The 13,564-nt window shown below is 43.8% G+C and overlaps 2 protein-coding genes across 9 annotated transcripts in view; both read left to right on the top strand.

Annotated features, from left to right (window-relative positions):
* The window catches only part of tmem237a (transmembrane protein 237a), a 39,528-nt gene extending 31,481 nt beyond the window's left edge, over window positions 1–8,047 (top strand). Inside the window, exon 12 of one of the 4 annotated variants that reach the window (XR_003930271.1) lies at window positions 8,014–8,047. The gene's annotated coding sequence lies outside the window, so the exon portion shown is untranslated. Of the gene's footprint in view, window positions 1–8,006 lie in introns of all 4 variants that reach the window. The other 3 variants (XR_003930272.1, XR_003930273.1, XR_003930275.1) reach the window with 3 other exon arrangements.
* LOC115379755 (abl interactor 2-like) overlaps window positions 1–13,564 on the top strand; it is a 47,286-nt gene that overhangs the window by 17,266 nt on the left and 16,456 nt on the right. For 3 of the 5 annotated variants that reach the window (XM_030080624.1, XM_030080622.1, XM_030080621.1), the window contains exons 2-5: window positions 5,183–5,350; window positions 8,050–8,226; window positions 9,569–9,586; window positions 11,492–11,595. In XM_030080624.1, the coding sequence (XP_029936484.1) occupies window positions 5,183–5,350; window positions 8,050–8,226; window positions 9,569–9,586; window positions 11,492–11,595 (467 nt within the window). The remainder of the gene's footprint in view (window positions 1–5,182; window positions 5,351–8,049; window positions 8,227–9,568; window positions 9,587–11,491; window positions 11,596–13,564) is intronic. The other 2 variants (XM_030080625.1, XM_030080623.1) reach the window with 1 other exon arrangement.

Here is a 13,564-nt window from a genome sequence, read left to right as displayed (position 1 = left end):
AGACCCGACCCGACCCGGGCCTGACTGGGCCAGCCCGAGGCCCGACCTGACCCGACTAATTAGCCGAACTTTAGGCCCGACAGCCCGATAAAGCCCGAAAAAAAAAATCGCCAAATTCGCCATTATTTAGCAGAGCCGGTCGGCCGCGGCACCGGGGCACCATCAGTCGGTATCAGGCGAGCCGGCCGCGGCACCGGCCAGCATGAGGCAGCTCACCTGTCAGATCCGGCAGACCTGACGGGTGGGCGCGGTATCGGACGGTGCCGCGGCCGGCCCGCCTGATGCCGACTGATGGTGCCGCGGCATGTGCGGGTCAATACGGTAGTCTAGAAAACTGGAGATTTTTTTTTTTTTTCTCGTGCGCCCCCAAGTAGATTGCGCCCTGGGCAGTTGCACTGCCCATAGCAGAAACCGTCCCTGCTGCCGAGTCTGCCAGCACAGCGGGATACTGCTGCAACTCTCTCTCACTTGTTTGCACTGCGCTCGCACAGCTGGTTGTCTGTCTGTCACTGAAAGTTTAGCCTCCAAATCCAATCCAGTCTCTCACTCTCCACCAGTCACATAAAAATGAAACATCATAATCAATAACAGAACACATATTCTATTTTTTTATTTAAAAAAAAAAAAAAAAAAATCCCCCACAGAACCCGAAGCCCGACCCGACCCGCCCAATTCACGTAAATTTTAGGCCCGACCCAACCCGAAAATGTCGGGTCGGGTCGGGTCGGGTCAGGTTCGGGCAGAATATGAGAACTCTAGCGTCCGTCCCGTGGCGTCCGTCCTGTCCACTGGTCATTATCTTTACATTTCTCTGCGTCCGTTCTGTGGAATAATTTAATGAGACTTCATGATCTCACGTCGGCATCCGTCTCTCTTTACGTTCAGTTTTCAGGTCAGAGCTTCTGTATCAGACGCACACACACACACACACACACACACACACACACACACACACACACACACACACTTCGTCTACCAGGATTCAGATTTGCGGCATGATGATCCACCGACCTGGAGCGATACATCGATCTAATGAACAATGATCCAATCTCATCGAGCTTTTATTTTGAAATTTCTGTCCAAGCGCACCGCCTCTGTAAACGTTCAAAGAGTTTCATTTTTTATTTTTTATTCAGTGAGAGTCCTGCACAAACAGTTTCAGATTAAAAAAAAAATCACATGATAGAACACAAACGACATAGAAGAGCAACACACAGCAGCTCACCTGGAGGAAGAGATGAAAGACCTTTCAGTGTTTCTGTCATTCTGTTGGCGCAGTGAGTCGCCAACGGAGCCTCCTGCCTCACCTGAAAGTTGCGAAATTAATTTAATTAATTTTCAAATTAAAAAATAAATAAAATCACAACAGAAATAATGTAACATCACATTTCTATAGAATATTCCTAGACTGTGTTTTTATCTAATAAACTAAAAGTGTTCAGGTTGGTTATTAACTTATTCAGTATAGGGTCTATCTGGTGGGAATGAGCTCTGCTGTCTTGTGAGAAGGAGGGCGGGGCTTCGCTCTAATCAATGAGTACAAATCTGAAGAATATTGAGCAACTTATTAATATTGTCCCCACCCTCCAAAATGTTTGTGTACCCCCAAAATTTTCGCGTGCGCACTTCGCATGCGCGCATCCCCCCTCGCCAAAGCCAGAGTACTGGGGGAAACACCGTCTTTCAGTGTAAAAGCCCTCTGCAGCTGCTGACGGAAGGGGACTGTTTCTCAGCTGATGGTACTTTGCAGCGGCATGGAAGGAGAAAGTCGTAACGGCCTTGTTCACCGATATCTGTGTTTAGGTTTTTTTTTTTTTTTTTAATTTCTTCTTAAGAAAAATGCTAAGGAAAGTTGACATGGGCGTCTCACACTTCTCTCTTCTCACACCGCCGGATTGTTGTCACCTGTGCTTTTACATCGATGAAATCCTCCGTCTCCACCCGGCAGTAACCTGCGTCTCACCTGCGTCTCACCTGTGTCTCACCTGCCCACCTGGGATCTGATCTCACCTTCCTGCTTGATATACAAATTAACTCGCTTCATTTACATTTGCAGGCCTTTTTTTGAGACAGAGAAAGATGTATTGTCACACACTCAGTAAAACAGGCGCTGACATCACATAATTTTATTTTTTGGGTTAGGGTTAGGACAAGCAAAGAATTTTAAAGTAAATATAAAACGTCATCTTAAGGAGGCGCTCTCACCAGGGTGGGAATTATACCACAGCCACGACGGCCATGGCCTTCGTTGCCCCTCGCTCTGGCCGCAGTGCCCTGAAAATAATTGTACCCCTCACGGCCAATTTGGCCGGTGTACCCCAAGCAGTCAATCTCTCAAGGTTATCATGGATGCAAGAAAATCCTGAGCGAATCCCGACCCAAAATGAATTGAATTTCTGCTCATGTTGGTGACTTTGAAGCAAAGCAATGTTTTGCATGTGCGCGCAACCATTATACAACACATAGATCCGACCGAGCAATCTGATTAGTCAATCAGACGTTTAGAATGTTCTCAAATGAGCATGACAGAAATGAAAATGAAAAATACCTCATCACTGAAAATATTACTCTGCCTAGATCTTATTGCCCGAGTCTGTGTGGTTTCCATGGCAACACAAAATGTTTCACTGAAACCTGCATCAAAAGCCGCTCTCAACTTTGTTAGTCTGCATAATGGACCGTTTTGTCGTCAGTTTTGATTTATTTGGCGACCTAAGTTTGCATAAATGGCTGAACAAGGAAGACAAGACAGAAGAGAAAAAGGAGAGATACGCGAGAGTGAGGAGTGAAGAGCTGGATCAGCTGGAGAGGTCAGGAGATGAAGCCAGTACGGCCCGGTCAACGTCTTGGGCCGTCAAATGTCTACAAGACTACCTGACAAACGCCGGGCAAACAGCTGATTTCTCAACTGTAAGTAAAAAAGAGCTAAACAAGATCCTCTGTGAATTTTATGGAGCTTTAATTTCTGTAATAAACAGAATGAAATGTTTCAGCAGATTCAGCACCACGGACAGTACCTGCTGAGGCGGATTCAGCACCATGGACAGTACCTGGAAGATTTTCCACGAAGATGTGCGGCCATAACTTTGTTCTTGTTATTAATGCGTTATTGTTATCAGTTATTAATTAGCCTATTAATCATTATTAATTTGTTCAGTCTTTGAGTTTCCTAGGCTATTGATTTAATTAATTCATCAATTTGTTTGCATCTGTACATTGAAATTAACATTTAATAAATCAGCACATCTGTGAAAACTGTCGTCTTTATTTCAGAGGTAAATTGATAACAGCCTGAAAAGGTGATTATATAACTCTGTTCAGCCTTAATGTGACTGCTTACTGTCGTTACTTTTGCTGCTTAGCCACATTAATCGGAGCTGATGTTAAATTGGAGTGACACTCCCCCAGCTGAAATAAAACATCTGCTGGTGAGTTTATGAAAAGATAGATGTTTGTTGTGGCGCTGACACTGGAAAGCAGTAGCCTGTATTTAAATATAACTGTTAATATAAGTTGGTTGTAGATAAAGATCAGCTGTGCTGCTGAGTCGTTGTCACGGCAACGGTTTAGATTAAAAATGACTGATTTGGCAGGAGTATAACTGTCAGTCCATGAAAAATTATTTTTTCCAGCGGATATTCTAGTTACAACATGATTGAGCTAGCAGAGCAGTTTTGTGTTATGTGAGGTATTTATTAAATTTTGGGGAATCACGATGTCTAGCAAACATGATAAGCCCAAGTTGGCTGGCTGATAAGGACTAGTTAACGTCAGATCTCATGTATGTCCGCTGAAATGGAGAGAATACTAGCAAAAAACTTTTATATTTTGAGAGCGAAATGCCCACAGTATGCTTCAGTATAGTTGTATAATCGCATTGTGTTTTGTGTGATGTTTTTTTTGTTTAATTGTATGAAGTCATGATGTTTATTCATAGCACAGGTTAAAGTCCACGCATTTTACTCAATGGCCTTCGTGCCCTGGCATGTGGCCTTAATGCCCTAAAAAAAAGTTGTAACACCAAAGGCCAAATGGCCTTGCCCCTGGCCTTGCCTCGTGTTGATGCAGCTGTCAGTCACTGAGAGATGCATTTCACATCTGTACATTTTAACAGGCTGGAGCCATGAAGGTGCAGGTGGGCGGGGCCTCTGTCATGCTCTGATGTCAGAAATGACATCAGAAAAAAAAAAAGTTTCATGGCGCTGCAGAGACACTGTGGGCTGCAAACTGGAGTCTAAAAATCACACCGCCATCGTTTCAAAATAGCACTTTCTGTGAAAATTAACCCACAAAATATTAATTTGGGAATTCTAAAAAATATATTGAAAAAGTTATTATTCCTCCTGAAACTGTGAATCTTGTCACAATTGCAATATCTGTAAAATTATCTAAAGAAACCAAACTCTAAAATATGTAACTGTTTTTCATCAACTGGTCAGTCTAAATATATAAATATATTTGTATTCTTGAAACTGTGATTGGCTTGTTGTTTCTTTATTCTTATTTATTTTCTCACATTGTCGCCGGCTTCTGCATCAAACTGGCTGATGGCACTGGCCTGTAATAACGTTAATGTAAGAAAGTATTTGAAGTGTTTGTACAGTAGCACACGCCGCTTTGTGTTTTGGAAGGCAGATTTCCCTCTGAACTGTTTCTCGTCTCTTTCAGCTTCATCGCCACTTCGCCTCCGTCTCCCACCTTCTCCTCGTTGTCACCTGCGCTTAAAATAAAACCCCGCTGCTTTCACAAGGCTCTGCTTGTGCCTGTGCACATTCTGTGTCTGACTTGTTTAAATGTCTGGTGAGTGAAGTGGCCTGTAATTTACTCGCCACCGAACTGAAAATCACAGTGTGAAGCCTGGATCACAGCTGCAGAGAGAAGCTGAAAAGATTTTAACATGTAGGAGAAATCCCAACTCTCACAAGATAACTGTCACTCACAAACGTCTCGCTTTGAGGAATAAATGTTACTGTGGAGTGTAATGTTTTTTTATTTTTTAATTGAATAATAAACAGAACAACATCACATCATGTTCCAACAAACAAGAGTGACACAGCGCCGGAAACACGACACAGAGTACGACTCGATCAGACTTGACAGAAAACAAAGAATCAACACAGTTTCCCAAAGTGAGTGTAATAAATAAAGTGTGTGTGTGTGTGTGTGTGTGTGTGTGTGTCAGTCGGCAGACAAGCAGCGGGCGCTGGAGGAGACCAAAAGCTACACCACGCAGTCGCTGGCGAGCGTGGCCTACCTCATCAACACGCTGGCCAACAACGTGCTGCAGATGCTCGACATCCAGGCGTCGCAGCTCCGCCGCATGGAGAGCTCCGTCAACCACATCTCCCAGGTCACACACACACACACACACACACACACACATACACACACACACACACACACACACCTCGGGGTTTAGAGTCACCTGTTGACTGAACAGACACAATCCCAGTTCTTACTTTCAGTTTCATTTAGTTCAGTGTTTAGATGGATGGAGGGATGGATAGATAAACAGATATAGATAGACAGATGATGATAGATAGATAGATAGATGATAGATAGATAGATAGATAGATAGATAGATAGATAGATAGATAGATAGATAGATAGATAGATAGATAGATAGATAGATAGATAGATGATGATAGATAGATAGATAGACAGATATAGATAGATAGATAGATAGGTGATGGATGGATTTTTCTGTCCTTTTTAATGTATTATTGTCACATTTTTGTATTTCAATGAGTTGAATTTTAATATATCATCCCATTCCTAACACACACACACACACACACACACACACAGACACTTGCACACACACACTCACACTCACACACACTTACAGATATACTGTCACATATGGGATGTGGGTGGTGTGTGTCGGCATGCTTGAAAGCTTGGACACGCGCACAGGCACACACACACACACACACACACACACACACACACTCACTCACTCACACACACAGGCCGAGGTGCACACACTGTGTTTGATCATGTTGGCCTGCGGCCTGCAACAGATTTCACAATAAGAGCCCTCGGGCTGCAGTCGTGTTTCAATGTGATTTTGGACTGAAGCTGCAAACATTTCAGTTTTGATTCTCCTGCTGCTGTTTTTTTTTCTTTATTCTTGTTTTTTAATCATTTATTGTCTTTTGTTTATGATTCCCTGCTCCTGCCTTTCCTCTGCAGCATCAGTCAGATCAGGCACTGGGATCTAGAAAATTCTGGAAACAAGTTGATGAGTGTTGGAAACATGGGATTATTTCCTCCCACTGGCAGATTATTTTCCTTGTGTAAAGGACAAATAGATGTACGGCGGCACACGAGGGCCACTGTGGGGAAACAAATTAAGGAGGGCGGCGGGTAATATTCAGCCAATAAAACGTGGATATTTTCTGAGATTAAAATGAGAAAAAATTCACAAATTTATGAGAAAAAAACTCCTAAGATTGTTTTTCTTTTATGTTTTTTGTGTTGTTGGTCAAGGAAGCACTCTTGAATTTCTGAGTTTTTTTTCTCATGAATTTATTACTTTAATATCAGAATTTAAAGTTATTGTTTTTCCTCAGAATTATTATTTCCAGGTGTTGGTCACTGCGGCGGTCCTCAGGTAAATCGCCCCTCGCCTGTTCTGATGCCTGCAGCTTTATTTATTTATTTTTTTTAATTGTGAGTTTCCTCTCATTTGGTTGGTCAGTGCTGCTTTCTCACGCTTTCACAGCACTTCCTATCCCAGTGTCTTTTTTAATTTACTTTATTTTTATTTTTATTTTTGGATGGGTGTCCATGAGACAGACATAATGCTCAGTGTCGTGGCTCAGCGGGTCCCACTTCAGTTATTTGAAGGTTAAACTGCTGAATGTGAGAACGAGCTGTGTGCCTTCAACGTCACAACAAGTCTTTATCATGAAGGACAAGGGGGAACCAGAGCCACGTCGCCGACGGCACTGCAGCGGCACACACACACACACACACACACACACACACACACACAGAGGGCATTCAGAAAGCCATTCATAATAAAATGTCATCGTTTATGTTGCCGTCTTTTCACCTCGACGGGACATAAATGCAGCGATTCATAACTTCAGCTCTGAGTCTGAGCCCACAGAGTCTCTTTTATTTTCACTCATTATTTCTTAGAGGCGTCGCGCTCGTGGTACAAATTCTCCTGTCATGTAAAAAGACAGCAGAGACCGGCGCTTCCCAGCGGGTCAGGGCGCAAAAAGCAGAAAATCTGGGAAACTGGACAATGCAGCAAAAACCAGTTGTTCATTTTAAATACAAGCACTTCAAAGCAACAGAACTGACACAAACGGAAACACATTCCAAGCTTGAAACATGTTTCAGATCAGCCGACATCGATTTGGACGCCGTCACTTCATCACTTTGAGAATTTGAAACATGCGGTTTCATGTAGTTTTGAACTTTTTCGCCAGGGACAGAAGTATCAGGCCACACCTGTTAATCAGTGAGTTCAGGTGTGTCATTCAGCCCCGTCACCACAGATGTGTAACCTCCAGCAGCAGCCATGCAGTCTGCCTTTACCAACATCAGTGACAGAACGTCTGGTTCTAAAGAACCAGTGTATGGGCCCTAGTGGACCGTGGGCCCTTAGAATTGTCATCACCTTCCCCCCCTATACGACGGCACTGCCAACAGGTCACCTTTGACTTTATTTGGACAGAGCAGCGTCTGTACTAAACTGTGGAAGTCTCCAGCCGCTCTGTTACACACTCTGGTCTCCTGGGCATTGTTTTTTTTTTTTTTTTCATTTTCATCCTATAAATACACACACACACACACACACACACACACACACACAACAGATAGCTTGTCATTCTTAGTGTGTATCATTCACTTTTTTTGCATTTTCTATTTTAATCATCAGCTAAACACGAGGTGGTCATCCAGCTTTATTGCTTCTCTCTGTTTTCTTTCTTTTTCCTTCTCTCTCTCTCTCTCTCTCTCTCTCTCTCTCTCTCTCTCTCTCTCTCTCCCTCTCTCTCTCTCTTTCTTTCTTTCTGTCTGTCTGTCTCTCAGACGGTCGACATCCACAAGGAGAAGGTGGCGAGGCGGGAGATCGGCATCCTGACGACCAATAAAAACACTTCCCGCTCACACAAAATCATCGCCCCGGCCAATCCGGAGCGACCGGTGCGTTACATCAGGAAGCCGATTGACTACAGCGTGCTGGACGACATCGGCCATGGAGTCAAGGTAGCAATAACAACAATGATAATTATACAAATAATAACAATAATTACTTTAGTTAATAATAATAATGATGTTGCAACAAGAACAAACTTGATATTTAACAGTTAAAGCAAGCAGGTGTGTGATTAATGCAGGTGTTGATTCTGCAGCTGCTGCTTCTCATATTAATCAGGATTTAAAAAAAAAAAAAAAAAAAAAAACTGCAGTGGGAAACTTAAAAATAACATTAGGCTCATTTTATCACTACAAGTTTTACTCTCACTGTCTGACTGTGTTTACTACTGCGACGGATCACAATAATAGTTATAATATAAAACCTGACACCTGCTAATGAACAGACTCAAACTGTATGGGTGCTGCTGCTGCTAACTGTCATACGACTTTATGGCGAGTTAACCTCATGATTATCTGACAAAATGAAAAGACGAAAAAAGTCGAACAAATGTCAGTTCCCAGATCAGCAATAAACTGAAAATAAACAATACTGACAAACAATGTCCGAAAAATTTCCTGTCATGTTCCTGAACGCTGTCACTGTGAGATAAACGCAGCCCAGTGCACAGACACAGATTTATTCACATTTTAGATTGTTCAGCAAACAAGAAACATTGTCAATAAAAAAAAAAAACACAAGACATTGTCATGTCAGATTTTCTCTGTTTGATTGCAATTAAAGGTTTTTAGAATGTGCAGCTTTTATTTATAGACCAGAAAATGAGCCTCATGCAATTAATTTAATATAATTTAATTTAATTTAAATTTAGCTTAATTTAATTTAATATCTTCATTAATTTAATGATAGTATTAGTAGTATTAGTATTATTAGGATTATTATTATTAAATATCATTACATTAAATTAGATTTAAGTTTCATTTTATTTGAGAAATCAAAGGATACAAATACTGATATAAAAACAGAAGATGATGAAACAACGAATATTAAGAGCCAAAGATACACATGGTCACAAAAAAAAAAATCAACGGTTTGTGTGTGTGTGTGTGTGTGTGTGTGCTTGCACGTGTGTGTGTGATAGTAGTTGTGTGTGCACTAACAGTGTCAGGTGCTTAACTCATCATCTATGTTTTTGATTTGACTGTGGCTGCAGCATCACAGGCTTTTTGTGCTGAAGAATTTACTGCATGAGCTCTTTCTCTCTCTTTCTCTCTCTCTCTCTCTCTCTCCCTCTCTCTCTCTCTCTCTCTCTCTCTCTCTCTCTCTCTCTCTCTCTCTCTCTCTCTCTCTCTCTCTCTCTCTCTCTCTAATGGCTGGATGTCTGCATGGTCACTAACCTCTGGATGCTTCTTCTCTTCTTCCTGCGGCCTCTTGCTTTCCTTGGCTGCTCAGTGGTTGTTGAGGTTCAAGGTAAGACCCTGCAGCTCTCGTCTCCCCTGTCCTGTGTCTCCGTGTCTGCAGTCAGAGACTGGGGCCAGATGTTGGACACCATTTCCACCTCTGGACGTCCAGTGGTTCAGTTCCTACGTGTAGCATTTCCTGTTAGCTTAGCATAAAGACTTGAAGTCTATGGGAGTCATTAGCCTGGCTAAACCTCCCAGCAGCGAATCTTTACAGGTTCAGGTCAAACTGCTGAGCGAGGCGACTTTCACATCCACATGATCCACTTCAGAGCTGCTGTCAGGTTTAATTTATTTAATGTAATTTATTATTGACTTTACTATTAAATTAAAAACTAAATTAAATTTATTATTACAATTACTGTTATTGCTATTGTTATTCCTATTCTTATTCTTATTCAATTTTGGATTTATTCCAGTCTGACGTGAAGGAAACGGCTAATAGCAGTTCATACAGTCATCTCCTTATATCATTATAATAACAATAATAATAATAATAATAATAATAATAATAATAACCCACCATGTTCCTGTCTACAGCTGAGCTCTGACCCGCTCCTCATGTATGAAACTGGCCTGCAGATGATTTGTCTGAGTTCAAATTTGTCTTCAGTCTCGAGAAAGAGTTGACCTTTCCTCCGCTCGCTGCAGACACCCTGACACACAACATGATTTTGCTGAAGTGAATTGATGTGATCAGCTGATTTGATTTGTGTGACTGGCCTGCATGTGTCGGCTGCTGTGGGAAAGCTTGGCTGCAGGAAACCTGACCGCCGGATCCTGGGACTCACCAAACACTTCAGATCTGAGGGCAAACTGCACCGGCTCATCTGAACTCAGCAGCGTTGGGCTGTCGGTGGCAGACGTGAGAATAATGAACATGAAAAACAACACAAGCAGTAACTCAGTCACACAGAGACGTGAAGAGGCAAACACAGCAAGAGACAGAACAAACGAGGCAGTAAAACAAGTGAAGATTTAATAAAAAGGCAGAAAGTGACTGAATCCCAGCGCACCGGCGTGTCATTAACACAGATGTCAAAGATCCCGTGAGCTGATTTGGAGGGAAAGGGGGGAAAAAACAAACATTGTTAAATCAAAATGTTAATTTTCGTGATTGAAATATTTGCATCCAGTTGTTATGAACTGTGTGTCAGTGATGTTGGACAGAACGGGCTCTGCGTCCCTGGCGTGTTAAAATCTGACAGGATGCAGTAAACTCGACGTGTCAGGTGACCCAAACTATTTTTACCCCCAAAACGCTGAAGCAGCGCCTCGACTGTCCTTCACTGAACGGGATTGGATGATTCAAAACACAGCGAGTCGGCCGGCGAGGCCATGAAGAAGTCAGTAGCCGTCTTTCCGCTGTGGAGCTGCTGTGATCGAGGGCCAGACGGCGTTAAAGCTCCTCAGCCTCAAGTCGCCAGAACAAAACCCGTTGGCTGGTCCCGTCCCTGCAGCCGGAGGGAAGCAGGGAGCGAGGGGTTAAAGTCTGCAGAACTACAGACCACCGGGTTTTACTTCCTCTGGACGCCACTTTGTGTGTTGTGTGCTTTACCTGCCTCGTACCGACACCTCAGGTGGTTCAGTCTGTTCAGGTTTTGACAGACCTGTCCTGTTGTGTGTTGGACCCGCCGGCTCTCTCACATAACGTACATCGATTTGGCGTTGGACGTTGTCCTCTGTCCAGACGGCGAGCAGAGCCCTGATGTCCAGCCTGACCCGCCGGTCCCGACGGGCTCGGGTCGGGTATCCACCGTCTGATATGAACTTAAATATTCAGATGTTGTATTTACTAAACCTTGTGGGACACGATGGCAGCGAGATGTGAACTGACAGCTTGTAAGTATCTAGGCTAAACTTAGGAATAACCTTTTGATTGTGTGTGTGTGTGTGTGTGTGTGTGTGCCTGCAGGTGAACGGGCAGCAGAACATGAAGCTCGGAGGCGGCCTGTCCCGGTCCAACCCCCCCACCCAGAAACCCCCCAGCCCTCCCAAGACGGTCAAGGGCATCTTAGGGTACGAATACAGTCTGACACACACACACACACACACACACACACACAGTCACCCTAACTCACCCCTCTGTTGTCTCTGTGTGTGTTGGTGGTGTGTTACTGAAATGTTTTATTGCACATCCAACTCGTGATTTTTCACCTCCTCCTCCTCGTCCATGCCCAGTGTTAACGTGAGCTCCACCTGCGCTGGGAGGGGTGGGGCCAAGGCGGCCCACCACCTGCTGACTCACCTAGCTCCACCCCCTGGGGTGAGCTGGCTCACCAAACAGACCCCCTTCACTCAGCTTCAAAGCTCAGCTGTCCAGTTCGCCTTGGGTTGGATTAGAGGTGTAATCTTCCAACTGGAACTCCATTTGGCCGCTCAGAGAAAACCAAACAAACTGCCAACCAGACGAGTAGAGACAAAAACACAAAGACTCAGCAGACTCATCAAACACACCGACAGACTAAAGAATATCCCGGACGAGCCCCCAGTTAATATCCCGTCCCAGGTCGAGGGGAAACCAGGACACAGCAGGCATTGAGCTCTTCTCCCGTCCAAGAACACGGACAAACAACAAATCAGTTTTCAAAGTAGTGGTTCTTTAATTTTTTTGGCTTCAGAGGTGAGCGTGGCCCAAAACAACAAACAAAACCGATCAGTCTCAAACCTGAACTCCTGAACTATCGGCTGCACCACCTCCATGATGACCCGACCCGAACCGGACAGACATTCTGTTTTTTGGTGTCCAAACCCGACCCAAGCCCCAGATTTTGCTCGTCCTCCATCTCCAGGTTACATTTAACGCCCGAAACAGCGTACGTACGTGTTGCCTTCAGTGTCCTCACGTAAACTTGAACTAGAACAGACAGCAGGTCCGTCATTTTTCACTAAAATAACATTTATTTCTAAATGTTTGTCCGACCCGAGCGCGACTCTTCAGGTCCCGATGGGCACGGGTCGGGTATCCAGACTATAATCTGCATGACTCGTACTAACCTGCTGTTACAATGAACTGACTATCCACAGGTCTTATTCACAAAGTTACCAAGATTTACTCACAGAGCTCTAATCAAACACTGAGCTCACAATACAAACAGAATGACGTCCATTGCTGAAAATCAGAGAGAGAGAGAGAGAGAGAGAAAGAGAGAGAGAGGCCGTCATCAGCTGGTCTTTAAATCCTCCAGGTGACCAATCAGCAAACAGCAATCCCCTCAGCTGATCCAATGAGAGACAGCACCTGCGGCTCAGCGCACACACACACACACACACACACACACACACAGGGAGTTCGACACAAGTCACAACAAGTGACTCAGAGTCGTGACGTCAGATTCCCGTCTTGTCGTTTCTCTCTGGTGTGTTTTTTGGTCGCCGCCGCCGCCGCCCGCCTGGCTTCAGGACGAGCTCCCACGCTTGGAAATCAGAATCAGAAATACTTCACTGGTCCCTGAGGGTGCAGTGTATATAAAATAGAAAAAATGTGCGCAAGAGAAACAGCAGAGCAGAGCAGGAAAATGATCTAAACGGGGTGAAAAACATCATTTTTCATTTCCTTGTGACGTTAAAGTCGCAGCTTCTCTAACAAAGTGACTGAACAAAATGAAAAAAAAAAAATTGAGTTGAAGCGTCACTTTGAGCGCTGCCACGCTTCAACCACTGATCCGTTTTCTGGATTTGTTTTGTCTTGTCTTCCCGGTCATAGTGAACAAACGACGACCACGGCAGCAGATTTAAACCACAAACACACACACACACACACACACATCTGACGCCTTCAGGGAACCCGGAGGGAGAACTGAAGAGAACATGTGATTTATCAAACTCACATTTGCAGTTTTATTCAGCTTATTAGCATAGGCTCATTATTTGAGGAATTATGCATGACTGACATTTTTTTAATTAATTTTTAAAACCCCCTCACATACCCCTGCAGTACTCTGACATACCCCTAGGGGGGGCTCGCACCTCCATTTGAGAGCCACTG

This window comes from Myripristis murdjan, chromosome 21 (genome assembly GCF_902150065.1).
Source record: "Myripristis murdjan chromosome 21, fMyrMur1.1, whole genome shotgun sequence".
Lineage (NCBI taxonomy): Eukaryota > Metazoa > Chordata > Actinopteri > Holocentriformes > Holocentridae > Myripristis > Myripristis murdjan.
Note: the sequence above shows the minus strand (reverse complement) of the source record. Positions and strands in the feature narration are given on the sequence as shown.